At 40.8% G+C, this 19,933-nt stretch overlaps 1 protein-coding gene across 5 annotated transcripts in view; it reads left to right on the top strand.

Moving 5' to 3' along the window:
- The window catches only part of Dnm3 (dynamin 3), a 448,546-nt gene that overhangs the window by 295,765 nt on the left and 132,848 nt on the right, over positions 1-19,933 (top strand). For all 5 annotated transcript variants that reach the window (XM_051147697.1, XM_051147696.1, XM_051147695.1 and 2 more), the window contains one exon: positions 13,166-13,275. In XM_051147697.1, coding sequence (XP_051003654.1) covers positions 13,166-13,275 — 110 coding nt within the window. The remainder of the gene's footprint in view (positions 1-13,165; positions 13,276-19,933) is intronic.

Here is a 19,933-nt window from a genome sequence, read left to right as displayed (position 1 = left end):
TATTTTCCTTAAACATTGTTTCCTAAATGTGAATGACAGACAGATCCCTTTAAAGCAGTGTTCTTAACCTTCCTAATGCTGTGACCCTTTAATACAGTTTCTCATGTTGTGCTATCTCCCAACCATAAAATTATTTTTATTGTTACTTCATAACTACATTTTCTACTGTTATGAATCGTAATGTAAATGTCTGTGTTTTCTCATGGTCTTAGGTGACCCCTGTGAAGGAGTTGTTTGACCCCACCCTCCATGACCCACAGGTTGAGGACCATTGCTTTAAAGGAAAGCAATCCCTAATTCTGATTGCAGAATGTTAGTTTTGTTGACTACATCACAAAAGTATGCACAAATAAAAGACAAACTTATTTTACACATCTGTGAGCATGTAAATACTTTATACTTATTGCTCTATATAAAAACAAAATCAAAATTAGAGGTCAAATTCAAGCAAAGTGGTACTGTTTGGAAACCTCAGCTGATCAGTTATTATAATCATAAAAGAGAAGGTGTTCTTTTAGGGAACTGAACTAGCTAACAAGAAGGAAGGTAGTTTGTATGTGTGGCCTATGTTGCTTCTAGCTTGGCATTCCCAGCTACTCTGGTCTGGCAACCCCACCATTCTCCTGCTACTACTGGAGCGAAGCCTCAATCCACCAGGGAGCTGCAATGCCATTGGAGGATACTATACAACCAATGTACTGATGCTTATCTCGATCCTTTCCTTGTCTACATAAATGAATCACTAATAGTTGGCCCAGTGCGAACAGATAGAATGAATTGATTGGCAGCACTGAGTCATGAAATAGTGCCCCTGACAATTCAGGAAGTATGTTATACAAACTTTATACACCAAAATAAAATTTACTTTAAACTGTCACAAGAGCTCATAGGTTGTGGGAATTGAGTGACCATAGTTAGGGAAACACTGACTTCAATGTGTTTCTTTACTTAAGGCTTGGAAGCACATCAGAATTTTGTAAGTTTAGCCTTGGACTAGTCTGCTACGTATGGCAGTGACTGGCTTAGGGGTGACTCAAGCCACAGGCCCCACCTCTTTACTTCATTATTAAAATCCTTGAACTACTCAATGCATTTATAGATAGAAGGATTTAAGAGCTCAAATTCAGGGTATATATAGTATCAGGAAATGTTAGTTGTTGGCAGTTGATTCTCTAGGAGATATTAATATACGCAGATACACTTATGCATGAAACAAAGCTTGGAGACATGAGGCCCAGGGAGTGTCCTACAGCAGCATGCACTAAAATGCCTACAAGCATTGGGGATCCATGAAAAGAAGAGCACGGTCCCCACTCATGCTACACCAGATCCAGAGTAAGCAAAGTGTGAGAGGAAACCTGTGGGGATGCAGAGGGAAAGCTCAGAGCAAGGCGACAACAAGGGGTGCCTAGACAGTCCGGTTTTGAGGGCAGCAGAAATGTAACACCAACTATGGGTCTGGATAAGGGAATCAAAACTTCCTGCACCAACAGTTTCCCAGACCATTTCGAGATTCTTGCACACAGCCTTTTACATGTGCGAACGTATCTGTCAGAAAAGGCAGATGATTCCCCAATTGCTGATATATTGTGTTTTATGCCTTTAAGAGCTTGTCCTTGCCCCTAAGTCCCTTCCTTGGTCTCTCCTAGGAGTGAGAAGGAATGATGGGTATGTCCTGACTTACACTCTCACTTCCTTAGTGTGGCTGCAAGCCAGTCCATAGTTCTGGCTCGATATTTTTCCTGGTCAACATGTATTTACAGCTGAGCTTGCAGCGGACTTTCTCTCTCCCCCTTCCTAGTTCAGTGGCCTACAAGCGTGAAAGTACACCGTCATAAATAAGTTGAAGAATACTATATTTCTAAGTGCCAAGATGGTGGAAAGAAGAGGTATTTTTCTCTAAGGAAAGGGAAATTAACATGTCAGGAGCCCCGAAAGGTGCAGCCTGCCCCCAGGGTCTTATTGACTTTGTGCCTTTCATGAGACATGAGTTACACATAGTTCAGTGATGGGTGATCTAAGTGATGTGTTGGGGATTCACACAGCTGGTGTCAGAACGCCTATTTGAACCCCTTCTGTGCTAACTACAAGCCATGGGCCATTTGTTCCTCACCCTATGCCTCATGAGGGTCCCTGTTCTGTGTATTTGTGCCTCAGAAGTGGAGGATGGACTAATCCACCTGAGCTGCGTGGGGAGCGAAGGACACCTGCTCCTCCCCAGGAATGTAGCTTTGCCCTTGTCCTGCGTGTACTCCTGCGTTTCCTGAGTTTTCATTTGGAGCATGACCGTGTGTGTGTGTGTGTGTGTGTGTGTGTGTGTGTGTGTGTGTGTGTGTGTGTGTTTTGTTCTCCTCACCCAAAAAGTAGTAGGTAGGCTAACAGTCATCATGAGGGTTGACAAAGGAGAAACATCCTTGTTCTTGTCCCCTTGTTCAAAGCCTGTTCCTTGTGGAGACATGCTTGACCCAGTATTGGCACACAGCCAGCAGGCTGTCTTAGAACAGTCCTGCCAAATCCCCTAACATCCAGGGCTGTGTCTCAGAAGGCACTTACAGGGGCCCCCTTCCCCTGCTCATGAGGCTGCACTCCCCAGGAGAAGGGCTCTCAACTACCTTGCCAAGGACAAAGGATGTGTGCTCACTCAGTTCTGCTTTTCCCTCTCAGACGAGATATCTCCTGAAATTATGTTACTATCTCCAGACCAAAAAGCAGACAGCTAAACACAAAACAGTTCAATCGCCACCACAATGCACTTAACAAGACTTGGCTAATTCGGTTGACCCCCTCCTCCCCAGCCGTCACTTTTCTCCTTAGTGGCCCCTCCTTTAGTGTTTCTATGCTGAGATGTGGGAGAGGGGAAATGAAGCTTTGATTTTTTTGTTTGCAGCTTGGTGACAAATGATGGAGGGAAATTTCAAACCATTCATCTGCTGAGTTCTGGGACTCGTCAGAAGATTTTATTTGTACTATGCCTTCCTGACCCACATTTTCTCAGAGAAGTAAAAGAAAAAAAAACTGTGCTGGATTTATAAACAGAGCACTTCTATTAAGCTGCACTTTTGCAAATGTATGGTACACTCAGCCAAAATAACACTTTCATTTAATACAAGTACCCAACGGACTGTGCGCGAAGAATGCTGTGTGATTAATATGCACTTGAGCTGCTACAGCCTAAGTGTAATTTCCAGATTTGTGGCCTCTTGTGCATTCACATCTGATTTAACATACAGCCATAATAGTTAACATTGGAGAATATTTGTCTTTGCATTTTAATGCCAGGAATCTGACTCATATCATGTACTTTTTCTAGTAAGCCCATCACTGTTCCAAACTTAAAAGTTTCTCTCTTTATCCCAGCACTCGGGAGGCAGAGGCAGGCGGATCGCTGTGAGTTCGAGGCCAGCCTGGTCTACAAAGTGAGTCCAGGATGGCCAAGGCTACACAGAGAAACCCTGTCTCGAAAAATGAAAAAAAAAAAAAAGTTTCTCTCTTTAAAAAGATCTAAATTGCTTTGCCTTAGAACACTGAAAGAAATGAAGAAAATATAACCATCAAACATATGAAATTATGCTAATTTAAAGGGCTTGGAGCATATGGTACCATAATGAATAAAAAAAAAAAAATTCCTTCCCAGTAACTCAAAACAAAACAAAACAAAACACTAAGCGTGGTACTTAGCTTGGCTTTAGAAAACTTAACTTACAAGGTCCGCTGCTGCCATACGGTAGCCTGGCACTTACGGCTGCACAAGGCATTCTCTCCCTTTCTTATTGATATTTGTTGTCTTTGGTTTTCTTGCATAGCTACTCAAGTGGTATCCCTTTCACTCAGAACTTCAATGGCAAATCCCAAATTAATAAGCACGCAAAGGTTCTGAGTAGAAATTCAAGACCATATGAGCCTATGAGACACATATGTGCTGGCATGTGCTTCACGTGGGTTGTTGTTACCTGCTGAGGGTTACTGATTAGTATTGTTGTTCTGCTTTACTGTCTGGTTTTAGTAAAGCACAAAATAGAAATTAACTGCTAGATACTGCTAGTGTGTTTTCAGAATGCTTACTAGCTAACTAGATCCTTCTCGGGTAAAAGGGAAAATTTATAGAGGTTAGGTCAAATTTCCAGGAAAGGATTCCCACAGGGAAATCCAGAACTCAGGCTCCATCAGTCTGAAGTCGCGTGTCTGAAATGCCAGGCAGACTTCTTGAAGGAAGTAGACTCCTAGGCAGATACCGAGCCAGGAGCAAGGCATCTTCTCCAGTTAGTGTTGGAGGTGCCAGGAGCCATGGCTTTTGTTGTTGTTATGGTTGTTCCCACCAATGGAGACATGACACATGCAGCTCTAGCCCAGTTCCCACCAATGGAGACATGACACATGCAGCTCTAGCCCAGAGCCCACGTACAGTATAGGTATGGTCCAATGGCCCCAAAGCTGACAGCCCAGACACAGTGGCATTTCCTTGGCCTATTAGGAGACCCCACTCATTTTCCATGGGTAGTGTTTCTTCAGCATTGGAAAATAAATCCAAAGAAGTCCATTGAGCAACCTTCTGGTTGACAGATGTTCCTCACCAGTCAAAGTGTAGTTCTGATTAAAACAAGAAATTAAAATCCATATAAAAAGTTGAGCAGTTTACATTATTGCACGTCACACTTGCATATCTCTATGATTGAAACTTCTTTAATAGCAATAAACAGCAGATTCCGGGTTTCGCCAGCATGTGCAACCAGCACTTTGGCATCTTCAATATTTTTATAGCCTTTTTCTCTCTCTGGCACTTTGAGTGTTTTATAAGTCAGCCATCGTCTGTGAGTACTTAATCTGGGCTAAGCACTGAGCCAGCCCTGAGGGCACTGCTCATCCATTCAAAAGGCAAGTGTTTGCTAGATAATCACTGCATTGCCAACACCAGTAAGGGAACGGTTTCTTGTCTCAAAGAGTGAGTGGTGCCGCAGCAAAGCCGGAGAAACAAGGAGAAAGGTACAGATGTTGATGAAAACAATGACACCAATAAGACTTTGTTCCTCCCCATGGGAGTTTGTGTTATAGTTAAAGGAACATGTACACAACTGGAGACTTAGAAAATAAGACAGAAGTACAAAGCAATGTAGCAGAGACCACGAGTGCTAGTGCTGCGAAGAGGTCAGGCTTAGCTGCAAGGGATCCCAGAAGCAGTCCAGGAAGGCCTGAGTGCAGACCTGCGAGCACCCTGGCTTAGACTTCAACAGCACTTTGTGTCTTTGTGTGGTTTTAGCAAGTGCATCAAAGTGCTCAATCAGGTAGGCAGGGCAGAGCACAGGTAGTTTGAATTTGATGGTCCCGTGAATTGTCTCTGGTTTCTGATGGAGAAAAAGGCGGGTGGGGATGAATTTGCAAAGTCAAAGGTCTTCTAGCCAGCTAACCAGAGCTCCTTTGAATGGAAGATCTGAAGGGAAGAGGCAAAGAAAGTTCCTAGCAGCTAAAGGACAGGAGAAGAGTTCTGCCCCTACAAACTGAAAAATTAGACTGGCAGGTCAGCCAAACTGAGAAGGAAGTGTGTAGAAATGCAGGTGACGCTCACACTCTAGATGCATTCATGGGAGTACCAGAAAGTCAACATCAGAGGGATTAGATGGATAAAAAGGATGACTGTTCTCATGACATCAGCCCACTGTGGTCGGGGGGGGGGGGTTGCTGTTTTTTAAGTCAATTAATATATTGGACATTGGCGACAAAATCTTTTTCTTGATTGGATTCTGGTCACTATAAAAGTAGGTCTTCAAGGGAAATGAGGAAAGGACACCTATAATATTTTTAGAAAAACTGTAGATCAAGTCTGAACTCAGTGGTAGAATGCTTTGTAAGACTTTCAAGTCAAATTGAAGCCAAGTAGCAAATGGGGAAATTCATCCGTACTAGAAAAAATAGTGTTAAGGATGCCCAACCCTTTGACTTTGCAAAAGGATGTTGTTGTTTACAGAGGTGTTGGGCTACATTTCTGGGTAGCCTGGGATGCATCCAGCCCATGAGCTGCAGGACAAACATCCTTATATGCAGACTCCAGAAGATACAAATGGGAATATTATGCGTAGAAAGCAAAAGCATTTCATTTGAAGACATTATTGACTACCCTGTAAAGACCAGTCTTGGAGCTGGTACACTGGACAAGGTGAAGAGCTTCGATTCATCGTGAAAAGCATACAGCGGGTGTTGTGGGAAGGAACCTGATGAGCATGCATGCTTACCCATTACTCTGGGTCAGCCAGTCAAAGCCAGAAGACTTGGGATAACACACAGTATCATCACCTCTTTCTTGGCCCTGGTTCTTACCCTGATACCCAGGATCATGCCACTCACAAACATTCTGGCTACATTATAACAAAGGAAAAAAATAAAACGTTAGAAAAGAATATTGGTCAACATTATTATCTCTTGAGCAGCAAGCGAAGTGGAATAGTTGACTGTGCTGTGGTATCTCATAGAGCTTCTAGAATTCCAGGGAGAATTTAGCCTTGAGATAAGGAATCTTTTCAATTTGTATAACTCTGGGAGCTTCTGCCCTCTCTTTGGACCAAGTGCTTAGTGGGACAACCACCTAGTTTTTGGATGGCACAGTACTACCAGCTCTTCAGTCTGCACACACTGCTAGTGTTTGGTAGGGCCCTGTTGTAGGGACGTCCCACTTACCACCCAATGAAAGGTGCAATGCTTAGAGAGAACAGATTCATATTAGTCTCTCAATAAGAGAAGACATTTAGCAAATTGGCCATCTATAGTGCGGCAAAGGTAATGATGGAGGCAAATACACATGCACAATTGCTGTGTGAGTCTGAGAAAAGGATGAGCATACTAGAAAATGTGGTACCAGTAAAGCACCGCTTTCGCTGCAGCATGGAATATTCACCATAAGTCTTGTTTAGGCCACCATGTTGATGAGATTTCAGGGTGCAACATCTCCCCATGTCTAGAAGACTCTCTGTCCTGATCCTTCGGTTCTCATAGTCTTTATGGTCCCACTTTTTGGATGTTCCCTGAGCCTAGGATGTAGGGATGCTATTGTAGATGAATCAACTAGACCTGGGGACCCCGAAAACACATATTTTCTGCATTTTAATCCACTGTGGATCTCTGTAGTAGCCTCCATTTTCTGTAAAAAGAGAAGTGTCTTTGACAAGAGTAAGAACTACACTTATCTAGGAATATAAAGATAAGCATTTTGAATGACTGATTTATGAAAATTGAAGTTGTACATTTGCATCTAGGGCCTATGAGGGAACTGGCATTCCTTGTGTGTTTCTGTTTTTGCACTGTTATCAAGAGTAGTTGGATTGTTGTGTTCGGAAGTCATGAGACTTGTGTGAATTAAATTAAATATACTGATCTAATTGGTAAAGCTTCACGTAATAATAAGTTACATATGCCTAGAACACTGTAAAACTCCATAAAATCAATCCTTGAAGCACCAAAAATAAGTGTTTATATCACATCTAGTTAAATGCATTTTAACATAATGGTGTAAGTAGACCAACCATGTTGAAATTTTATTTGTGTTGTATCACCAAGAATCAAGTGTTTGTTAAGCAACACATGAAAGCTGCTGGGCATAAACACCGCATGGTCCTTGTCCTCAAAGGGCTTCAATCTATTAAAAGAGACAATATGAACACCAAAAAATTGATATTCTAGATAATCCATGAAAATGTGGAAAATGTGAGAGCTAAAGAAAGAAGTATGTAAGATTCTGTAATCGGAATTGGCTTTGTGGGGGCAGTGGCTTTTGACAAGCTTTTCGGTGCCTCGAGTGCCTGTTTCCTTTTAGAAGAGAAGGCATCACTGGCAAATCAGAGCAATGCAAAGATGAACAGAGAAGTAAACACAGCCTGCTGAGCTAAACTTTATATAGATTTAGTAGTCAAAAGTCATGCCAACCCATGCTTAGTCTTGATTACTAACCTTGTGGGATTGAGAAACATCCAGATGATTGGGAAGGTATGTTGCTGGGTGTGTCTCTGAGGGTATTTTCAGAGAGGGTTTACTAAGGTGAAGCGGGGAGACCCACCCTGGATATAATCTGGAAATCAAAATGAAATAAAGGGATAAGAAAGGAAGTCCAGTAGCACAGGTCTCTGCCCATGCTTTCTGGCTGCCACACTGTCAACTGTCGTGCTGTGAACCGTTGTGCTATGAACTGCTCCCTACCACGGTGGATTGACACCCCTGAAGCCATGAACCCACATAAGACTTCTCTTTATTTTTAGTCATGTGTTTTGTCCAAGCAAGAAGAAGCTAAAACCACATCTTACACCATTTTTAATTTGATTCTTAAGTATATGTGACTGTCAAATATTAACACTTGCCTCTGCTAACCAATATTTTTAAATGAATCTCCATGGTATGTGTAATCTATGCTATGGAACTGGTGTTCAGTGCTTGCTAGTTGCTGGGTAGGAGTGAGAAAGAACTCACAGTCCCCTATCTCCTGGAAGAGGTGTGTTGCCTTGAGTAAGGGAATCAAACTAAGGTCACTCAAATAGTTCCCAACATATGAAACTTGGTTCATATAAATTGCTAAGTGAATGCACACTTCCTACCACTTTGCATACATAGGAACTATTCCTCAATGCTCATACCCATTGTATGCCTTTCCAGCAACCAACTAAATAGTGCTTTGCTAGCCAGAGGCCACAACTGGGCACTTGACAAATCCACTGACTCTTATTTCAAGTTCAGGGACCGCATAGTATGTCCATCCCATAACCTCCCCCTCTCTTCACTGTGACTTCTCTGTTAGGACTCAACACTTACTTGCATCTCAGGCCATTCTCTCTCCTATGCCTCCAGCTTTTGCCCACTTACTGGGATAGAGCACTAGGTCTCCTACACTACTTTTCTCATTGAACAAACCATCTCTCTCATTCTGGATGCCTCATACAAATAATGTTAGTGACCCTCCTGTGTTGAGAACAGAAAAAAAAAAAAGTACTGTTTAAATATGTTAAAAAAAATAATGTCACCAAAGTAATGTCAGTCCCAGAAGCTTTTAAAAGCATGCAAAAAATTACTTAAGAATTGACATTAAGGGCTGGAGAGATGGCTCTGTGGTTGGGAGCACTGACTGTTCTTCTGGAGGACCCCAGTTCAATTCCAAGCACCCACATGGCAGCTCACAACTGTCTGTAACTACAAAATCTAACACCCACAGGCATACAATGCACATAAAATAAATATAAATAAATTATTTAAGAAGAAAAAGAATTGACATTAAGATAAATCTCTAAAATTTTATATATGCGCCCACCTCCAAAAGTTTGCCCAATAATGGCATTTAAATCATCAAATTTTAAGTCTCTTTTACAGTAAATATTCTTTACTTCATTTTTCTTTGCAAAGGAAATGCACTTGAATAATTTAATAGACTGGATAGCCTGAGTTCTAAATGAACCTTCACACTAATTTTTGAGTGCATTTTGAGATCATCTCCTATAAGATACCCTAGCTTGAAATGAATGAAATAAATAACACCTTTTGTATTCACTAAAACGGGAGAGATGAGGCGGTGACAGAGGCAGCTATAAGAGCCACAGAGTAGGTTATTGGTGTGAACTGTAAGCATCCTGGCTGTGGTAGAAAGGAGTTGAAAGGATAATTTAGGCCGTGTAGTCTTGGTGGATTTGGTCATGATAGAATCCATTGTTTGTGGTCACTGGCACAGGGTCTTGCCATGTCATCCTGGTTAGCCTCAAACTCACAGTATAGAGCTGGTTGTTCTCAAATTCTCATTGACCCTCCAGCCTCTACTTCTCAAATGATGAGATAACAGATATGCACCCCCACACAGCTAAAAATGGAGATTTCTTAAAGAAAGTGAAAAAGTGACAAGTTAGGACGGGGCCAAGTTGCAGGTGTTTGAAAACGTCACACTGGGTTAGTGGGTCTTCCCCTGAAACTAATGAAAAGCTACTGAAAACTTTAAAAAACTAAGTCCTTACCCTGGTGACTTAAAGAAGCTAAAAGGCAAAGGGACAGAGCACGCATGAGATGCCTGAGACCTGGGACAGCAGGGAAATGGTCAAATGGAAAGAGTAAGAGATGTTTCTAGTTGTGTGGTGAGGGAGGTGAGGGAAGAAACCACACCAGTGAGGTGCTGAGCCTAAGAGAGACTATGCTGCAAGGCAGAAGCGGCAAAGTCAGAAAGGAAGACTGCCTGCGTGGACCGGAGTAAGGAGCTTGGTCAAGGCACAAGGCTCAGTGCTGCTATAAGAAATTTCATGTGAGGTACATGTCTAACAGTCCCCTTCAAAAGAAAAGAAAAGAAGCAGGAGAAATTACATTTAATAATGCCCCAACATAGTTATAAATAATATAAAAATATTGATGAGATTATACAGTTAAAAGTACTGATGAGATTGTTGATTAAAACTATTACTGGTTGGCTGGAGACATGGTTCACCAGGAAGATCAGCCCACAGTGCTCTTCCAGTGGGCCCAGGTTTGGTTCCCAGCGCCAGCAGGGTGGCTCACAACCCTTTATGACTATAGTTCCAAGGGATCTGATGTCCTCATCTGGTCTCCTTGGCATGCATGTGATGCACAGACATACATGAAGCCAGAGCACCCGTGTGTGTGTGTGTGTGTGTGTGTGTGTGTGTGTGTGTATTTTTTTTAATAAGCAAGCATATAAATAATTATTCATCTTATTACTTTATACCAAGTCTTTGGAATCAGGCGTCTGCCTCTTATCTACACCTATCCCAGTTTAAGTAGCTATATTTCAATTAGTTCAGAGCGACCTGTAGCTGGTGGCTATCATGTTGGACTGTGGATTATCAGAACTGACATGTTACTTAGCAACTTTCTTAATTAAGATGGTGCTAAGTCTCATTCCGTTTTAGAAGTCACAGCTCTATATATTTCTCCCTCCCCTAGCCTTTTGTTTAAGCTTTGAGGTTCAAGATTTTTGTTATTGTTGTTTTTGAACCAGAACCCCCAAACCACCAAGATTTCCAGACATACCCATGACATATTGTTTCATTGCTTGGTGCCACTGCTCTGTTTAGTTCTGTCTTTCTTACAATTTAATTACCCAAGCCAGTCAGAAGAAACTGTCTTCTTTGTCGGTCTTAAACCTTGTGATCATGAAATAATTTAGTGCCACGGCCTCAAAACCCTTAGGTAAATATACTATTTAATTCTCCTTCCTTGGGAGTGAAGACTGTCCTCCCACCGCCCCACTCTCTGCCTGCACCCGAATGCTTTCCTCCAGAGTTTAGTAGCTGATGTGACCTTGCAGGGTTGTCAGTCTTCACTATATGCTGAAGAGTGTGTACAAAGGGGGGCCTGCTTCTATAAAACACAAGCCAAGGACATTGTGTTCCATCTTTACAATGAAATGCAGATTTCCTATTAAAAAGGCCAATCCATCATTTCAAAAGGTTGAATAGGATGGTGCATTAAAAAAAAAAAAAAAAACCCAGCTGCTTAAATTTAGGGCATTGAAAACCATCCAATTAAAAAAAAAAAAAAAAAAAAAAAGTGTTCTCTGGATCGCAAGCATTTTCATTTGATTATGTATTGGAGAAGGTTTTATTCAATCTAGTCTGGCCCTCTTAGAGTTCTGCCCTAAAATAGTTTGACAAATGTTTTAAGTAAGTTGGACTCTGCTCTGATACCTCATTTACTTGAGTTATATAGTTTGCTATTTAGCATATCCGTGCATTTATGAATAAATTATTAATTTTATACAGGAAATATTAGAACAGAGTCCATGCATGTTTTTCCTAGGCCTTCTCCACTCCCGCTGAGTTCCTTTTATCTTTTTTCAAACCTTTGAAGGCTTTGTTTGCCAGAGCGGCCATTTTGTTTGCCAACCAGCTTCCTTCAACTTTTACAGCCCGCTTTTTTCAATCTCTTATTTTTGTAGTTAAGTTTGGAGTCATTTCTTTTTCCGGAGGATGGTGGTGTAGGCTAATACATCGCACTCAGTTTTTGGTTTTGGGTTTTTTGTTTGTTTGTTTTGTTGTTGGTTTTGGGGGGGGGGGGTTGTTTGTTTGTTTGTTCGCAGAAAATGGCAAGACCAATGATGTCCCCGGCAACCCAGCACTCCATACTCTCTCTGCTCCTGAGCAATGAGCTCTCTGGGCAGCCTGTATGCTGTAGGAGAATCCAAGCTCCTGGCAAACATGAGTGTGTGGGGCACGGTTCCCGTAGGCAAGATGTGCGTTGGTAGAGCTCTGAGCATGCTCAGTATGCTGGGGAGGCGTTCTTCCTCACATTGAGGGCTACTACTTAGCAAGCACCACGCTAACGTAACCGCCAATAGGTTTTCTAGGCTTCCTAAACTGAGTATTTTCCTCCTGCCTGTTTCATGAGTCGAAATGCACTTAGACATTGTGCCTGAGCCAGGCCTTAAAAGTGTTTCTGGTAACTCTTCGGCATTTGCTGTGTTTTACCAACGTGGTTCGATCACGTTTACAAACGTCACCTTTCCGATATCCACATTCTTTATAAAGAATTGTCTGATTTAAAAGAGAGCTCGTGTTAATGAATATCAATCTAATCCTAGTGGAGTTTTCATCCTCAGTGAGTTGATAACTTCTACGAGTTGTGTAGAACAATCCTTCTGTGGGCCTACACTTTATCTGAGACCCAGATGAGGGAACGGTTTTCTGTACTCTATCTCAGTTATGGGCTATTTCATACCAGGGTCCCGAGCTTCCACACTCCCCTGCCAGTGCTGGCTATCAAAACTGCTTAGGCTGCAAATAAAACGCGAAATGAAATCCATCTGGCATTTCTCATTGAATTAGGACTAGAACATTTTTGCTAAATATTAACAGATGGCTAAATTCTTAATATCAAACTAACATTTCAAAACATCTAAGGGGACCCACATGAGGGGGCGAGGATGGAGGAGCACGTGTTTTCTCCATCTCAGTCTCTCCCCCCACCCCCGCACACCCCGCCCCTCCCCCCACAAGGCTTTCAACCCATGTGCTGAGAATCACGGGTCTCCCCTGTCTCAGATAACTTGTATTCCTTGGGAGCTGGTGGGAAAGCAGTGTCTGGTGGTGTCAAGGAAATGTAATCAAATGTTATCAGGTGGTAGCCAGTTCAGGTGGTGTGTTGCCATTGGTGTGATGTTTTATTAAAGCCTAACACCGCCCCCCACCCCACTTATGTGTAACAGGAGAAAGAAAAGAAATACATGCTTCCACTGGACAACCTGAAGGTGCGGGATGTGGAGAAGGGCTTCATGTCCAGCAAGCACGTCTTCGCGCTCTTTAACACGGAACAAAGGTAAGACAGCAACGCGGCTTTTATGTTCAGATCCTTTCCCTCCACGTAAAAAAAAAAAAAAAAAAAATGTTTTTTTCCAAGTCAGGATCCCAGGTACCTCAGGCAAGCCTGGAGTTCATTCTGTAGCCAAGGCTGGCCTTGAACTTCTAATCCTCCAAGCCTCTACCTCCCATGTGTTAAAATTACAGGCAACTGTCATTGAATCAGCTTTCCTTGTATTGTGCTGTTTTGAATTTTAACATCCACCATGGGTTATGGTTTCAAAAGATTAAAACACAGAGTCAGAAAGATCTTCAAATCCTGGTTTATTTCCTGGGTTTCCAGCAGGCACTGAAATCCTGCCAAATCATTCCTCCATATCAGGGTTTATTATTTACAAACTTACAACTTCCCACCTTTTTTTTTCCCCCTTGCTGAGGGGCAGGGAATTAAAACAATCGCATAGAAGGATAAAAAGATGGCGGGCTTTGGGTGACCATCTTGTGAGTTAGAAAGCATAGTTTCTAAGTCCCTTTGGCTTTCTTAGATTGCAAAATAGAGACCTGGACCCAGAGGTGGAAGCTGAGTCAGGCCTTTGGTCTACTTTTCCTATTACTCATGGCATTTTTCTAATTTCATCTTTTATTGCTGCTAGAGACCATCAAGGTTTGACTTAGTGCCGGCCATCAACCATCACCAGGTGCTGTGGTCGTTCGCTAAAACTAAGCAGTGGAATTGAATGGATGGAAATGTGCTATGGTGGGACGAAAATACTAAAGGGGGTGTTTTTATTTTTCTTCAATTGGAAATGTTACAGGAAAAACCTAATTTGTGTCAATTTATGAGAAGTGAGTCACCAGGTGGCAGAGTCTAATTTTAACCCGTGTTTCCAGGCTACATTTTATCTTTATTTAGCAATGAATGAAGTTACTTGATTAGGTTCGGTGATGAGGCTGGGGTCAATCACACAGTTAATGAAAACAGCAAAAAGAGACGTCTTCCTACATTCCCAGTCAGTTGCTCAGAATGACTCAGAATACAAAAATACTTGGAAAAACCACAAGAACAAACCATCTAAAGAATCAAGGGGAAAGAAAATTAAATACCACTCTCCAACAAAATATTGAAATGGGATTTCTATCCCCTGTGGGTGACTTGTTGTTCGTAATGTAGCTTCTGTGAAAGAAAACAAAATAAACAAAAACAAACAATCAAACACCACTGAAAATGATAACAAAGACTTGTTAGAGCTGCGATGGTCTCCTGGAGCTGAGCTCAGTGCTGTTCCGGACTCTTGGCTCCTGGAGAATCAGAAGAGCCTAAGGCTGTGCTCTGTGAGAATTCTGTCAAACTGGAAGTCCAACAGTGGTAACGCTCCATCCTCCCAGAAAGTTCAGTTATTAAAGAGCTTGGAACAGGAAGAAATACAACTGTAGCTATTAGAAAGTAGTAGTAAAAATAGTCTAGGTTTTAGAAGACCTAGGTCTTCTGGAATTCTTGAATTCTGAAGATACCAAACGCTGCCACTCCCCCAGAGACGTCTGCCTGGACACATACACCCCAAGTGGTATAGTTGCCGCTGTCTTTTCCTTTGAAATCTTGAGTCCTTTGAATGGTTTCTGTGATATCTAAGTTGGCCAGGAAAGTGTTGATCATAGGTGGATGTTCTTATCCTGTTTCCAACTTGAAAGAGAATTCTTTGAAAGGATCCACGTGTAAGTAGTTTTAGAAAAGTACTTGATATCACATGATGTCTGTTCTCTGTGTTCCTTGGTACAAAAGATTCTTTGTACACTTTCAAATCAAGGCAAGCTGATCAATTTTATCAATATCTTCACCTAGAAAACTACCTGATTCTTCTCACCCCCCCCCACCACCCCCATAATCTGCTTGTGTAGTGGAACACACAATTAGCTTTTCTAAGGAACCATCCTTGAATGCCTATGGTCATGGTGGAACGAATGTACTATGCATTCTTGGTTTACACTTGCTAGGGTTTTTGTTTTGTTTTGTTTTGTGTTCTTTGTTGTTGTTTTTAAGCTTTTGCAATTATGTTCACAAGGAAGACTGAGCAACAAATACCTTTTGTGTACCACCCATGGCAGGTTTGAATATCAAGGTTCTTAGCTTCCTAAGATCACATGACATTAAACTCTAATTGTTCTTTAGAGCTTTTTGATTGAAACTGGGATTAATCCTTCATTGGCTATTTGAAGGAAATCACTGCTAAAATCATCTAGCCTGGAAGGTATTTGAAAAGAATGTTTTCATTAAGTTTTAAAGAATTTCATATGAGTGTACAGGGTATTTTTTTGATCACTCCTCCTCACTACCTCCCCCAGCATCTCCCAGATCCATCTCCTACCTCCTTACCTACTACCAGTGTTGGGTACTTTTTTAAATGTATGCAACCTACCAAGTTAATTTGAGCTGCCCCCTATACAAGTGGGGGTGGGGCCACCCACTGGGGCATGGTCAACCTATCAGGGGCCATACTTCTAAAAACACCTGGCTGTTCTTTCCCCCAGGAGTCATCAACTGTCAATTGCTCCTCATCTAGACATGGAGGCTAATGAACCACCACCACCACAAGGGATGTTTGGCAGGTGGATGGCTAACTCTGACTTAGCCTATTTAATTATTATACATTGTAGAAATATTCTATATTTTATTTGGGTCAGTTTAGATAAATCATTTTTTCTAGGAAATTCTCCAATCCATTTATTTTAGGATAAATTAGCTCTAAGTATATTATTGTTCTCTTTTTTTTAACATCTCTTATGTAGCCTAAATTTGGCATCTTTTATCTCTAATATTAAACCACAGCTCTTTTCACTCTGTGATCACACTTGTCAGAGTTCTGAGTTATTTTCAAATAAACAGCTTTTGATTTTCTTATTCTTTATTGTATATATATATATATGCATATATATATATTTCTACTTCAATAATTTCCTTTTCATTTTCCTGCCATATATCTTCTCTTGTTCACTTTGCCAATTCTCATTTGGATATGCAGTTATTCAGCAAGTGCCCTTATTGTCTTGTGCTTCTTGGCACAATATTGGTTATGATATTTTCATCAGTCTTTCGTTGCTGAGTCTTCTCTATATTTTTCTCTTCCCTTTATGTTATTCAAAAATGTGTTTTACATTTTATAATGCATAGAATTGTGTTGTTTTTGTTGTTGTTTATTTCTAACTTGATTGTATTGTGGTCAGAAAATGTGGTCTGGCACATTCTGAATTTTCATAAGTCCTTCATGCATGTTTGCGAGCATGTCTTCACCAGTTAGAAGTGCAGGGTTCTGGATCATGCTTGTTGATTGCATTATCTGAGCTCTGTTGTTGCTATCTTATTTTCATCTTGACTAATTCAAACACTCAACAAGTGTATTAGGCAACTACCATATTATGTTTCTCTGAGCTTTAAAATATGACTGTGAACAAAACACACAAAAAGGCTTGACTGTGGATTAATTCCAGAGGGAGGATTGACAAGGGAGACAGTTAAAAAGTTATAAACAACTATACTCTACCCTCTTTGTTGTGTGTTTGAATGTTTTACCAAGTATTTCAATTGTTGCTTTATATGTTTTGAGGATAATCTATGCTTTTATATTCATTAAAACTTAGAATTCCTAGGGTGGGAGAGATGGCCCAGTGACTAGGAGTATGTAACGCTTTTGCAGAGGGCCTATGTTTGGTTTCCAACATTCACATCAGGTAGGTCACAGCTGTCTGTAACTCCAGCTCTAGGCAATCTGACACCCTGTTCTAGCCTTTATGGGCACTGTACTCGTGTGTACAAAATCACACATGGAGATACACATAGCCACGTGCACATAATTAAAATAAAAACAAATCTTAACAAACTTAGAATGCCTAGTGATGTTAAGGAGCAGTTTTGTAATAGTCTCTTTATTTCTCATAATGATTTTTTTCTTAAAATTTGCTTTGTCTTTTTGTGTGTCTTTTGCTTCCTTTTGGTATCAATCTTTGTTGCTTTTCAGTCTTTCTCTTTTAGTAGCATATATCTAGATTTCTTTATTTTAAATCTAATGTAAAATCTTTAGGAGAGTTTACTGACTTTAGCCCATTTGTATTTTGTAATCATCACTGAATTATTTTAATTTAGTTTGAGAGTCATTTGTAGTCTTCATTGTGCCTTTCTATATAGTGTGCCCCACCCCCCCTCTTCCTGACCTCTTGGTTTACTCTTCTCAAGTTTGGTAGTTATAAACTGTGTTTATTCTGCTTTATACTCCCAATACTCTGACATTCCTACTTATCTTAAGGTGGTAAGTTAATCTTCCTAGCCTCTTTCTAAAATAACCTGAGCCATTTTGATTATAATAACCGACTTCTGATTTCCACATTGTTGTTGCCAGGATTTGAATTCCACCTTAATTTTTCTCTATTTCAGTCAATAGAATATACCACATATGTAAATGTGGTGAGTATTTAGATACACTGACATAATTACCAAATTACTTACTCACCTTCTTGCATTAAATGCATGTTTTGTTTTGATTTCTGTGTTCTTCACACGGAAGTATATACTGGAGAAATCCTCTCAGTAGTTACTACTTGGTTAGAATCCTCAGGTTAATGTTTATACTTCTTAAAATATTTTAATTTTTATTAGACCTTCCACTGGATAGAAAACTACAAACTGACCATTGTAGTACAGAATAGAAATAAATGGAGCAGTACGCATCCATCAGGTTGAAGGTGCTAATCCTCTAGTGTCTGCTTCAGTGCTGCTCCAGAGAGGTCAGCTGCTCTGGAGAGGTCAGCTGCTCTGGAGAGGTCAGCTGCTCCAGAGAGGTCAGCTGTCAGGCCATTTGCTGTTCCATTTTAAAGCCAATCTATGCTTTCTTACCAGTTCATTTAAAGACCTCTTTTTTCCCTTGGTATTTTGAAATTTAATTATAATATTTTTATATGGGTCTATGTTGTTTTGTGTTTCCTTCTTGGGATTCATTGTGCTTTGTATTCTGAGAGCTCAAGGCTTTTAAAAAATGTGAGATTTAAAATTTGTGTTCTTTTCTTCTAATCTTGTTTCTCTTTAATAAATCCCATCTAGATAGACAGATGCTAGAGAACTTTTGTCTTTTCCCCATGTTTGGAACCCACTCGTCATATGCTGAATATTTCTTTGTGTCTCGCTATTGATTCCAGTTTAATTGGCTCAGTTTGGCTCAGGACAGAGTAACTTGCCAGTTATTTTTCTTTATTATTGGACTTTTTTTTTTTCCAATTCATCCTTTGCCCTAAGGTTGTGACCTTTGGAGGGTTCTGGTTCTCACATAAGTTTCAAGATACTGTTTTGCATATTTTTGAGGGCATGGACAACTAAGATTTTGCATTTCTGAAATGGATGTCATACAGTGGCAAAATGGAAACACATGCTTTCCTTTTGGTGGGGTAGTTCTAGGGAGATGGTTGGTGTTTTGTTTTTACTTTGGAAAGAGCTTAGATTTTATATGCTTTTAAACTTTAGATGTCTTATAAGAAAGAGGTTTTTAATTTTTCATTCAGTCACCTTACTTGAAATGATGAGTTTTTCATTACCATAAGATCACAGAAACACAAAGCTGTGTCTTGACTTCTGTAGTAACATAAAAGGCCGATGTGGGCTGCAGGCTACACACCAACCAGTAGGAAAGAGGACTGTCCCCTCATTCTCTCATTTCTATTCTGCTATCCTTTGCAGCGTGTCTAGTAAGCAGCCCCTTGCTGTCAGGCATGCATCTCAGTACTGGTACCTAAGTGAAATAGAGGAGGTGACTGTGTTTTGATGACATTTGCAACTGTCAGTGAGTGTCCTATAGATCCATTTCCCATTGGTCAATAAGTAAATAGATAAAATTGGAAGGAAGGTAGCCTATTAAGAGACTATGTACATAAAACAAATGGGCTGCAGTGTGTCTGGTTACATTTAACCAGAGTAAATGATAGTGTGTACTCCACTTTAGTGCTGGAGCACAGGATGGACCCACACTCAAAACAGTTAGTATCATAGTTGTGACCCACACCATGAATGGTTGCAGAGGAAACAGAAAAGACTGTCCCAAAGAGGAAGTAGTACAGGTCAACGCAACTGATGGGAAATGCTGACTAATCTAATCTGTTACCCACCTTTTCTGGACAGGAAGAAGCTAAATTCAAAGGAAAGGGAAGCACACATGACAAAAGATAAACACCACTCTTTTGTTTCCATCTGGTTTATGGACTGGAGCCTACCTTGTGAGCTCATGGGCTTTACTGCTCTGAGTAAAGAAGAAGCCGTGTGTTTGTTGACGTCATCTTCATAGATAACTCCTGTCAGCTGCTCTCTAGTCATCACTGATGCTGTGATGCCGAACTTGTTCTCTTCCAAAGCAAGCCCTTACAGCAATGGCAGTGTTCTCTGTCTTTGTCTTTAGATAGATAACTTGGCTACTTTATAGAGAGGCCTCCTAAGCGCCTCTCTTGTTTTCTATTTTTCATTTCTGTCTTCCATGACAGCAGACCCACAGAAGGCTCAAAATTAGGAGCCGCTGTGGGATGATCAAAGCTGGTAACAGAGCAAGTGTGCAAGAGAACCACGACTTGCTGGAGTTTCCTGGGGCTTTAGGAATAATCTTCTTTGTCCTCTTCTTTCCCTCATATGTTAAAGATCTAACATCCATCTT

The sequence above is a fragment of the Acomys russatus genome, chromosome 6 (assembly GCF_903995435.1).
Source record: "Acomys russatus chromosome 6, mAcoRus1.1, whole genome shotgun sequence".
NCBI classification, from domain to species: Eukaryota; Metazoa; Chordata; class Mammalia; order Rodentia; family Muridae; genus Acomys; species Acomys russatus.
Note: the sequence above shows the minus strand (reverse complement) of the source record. Positions and strands in the feature narration are given on the sequence as shown.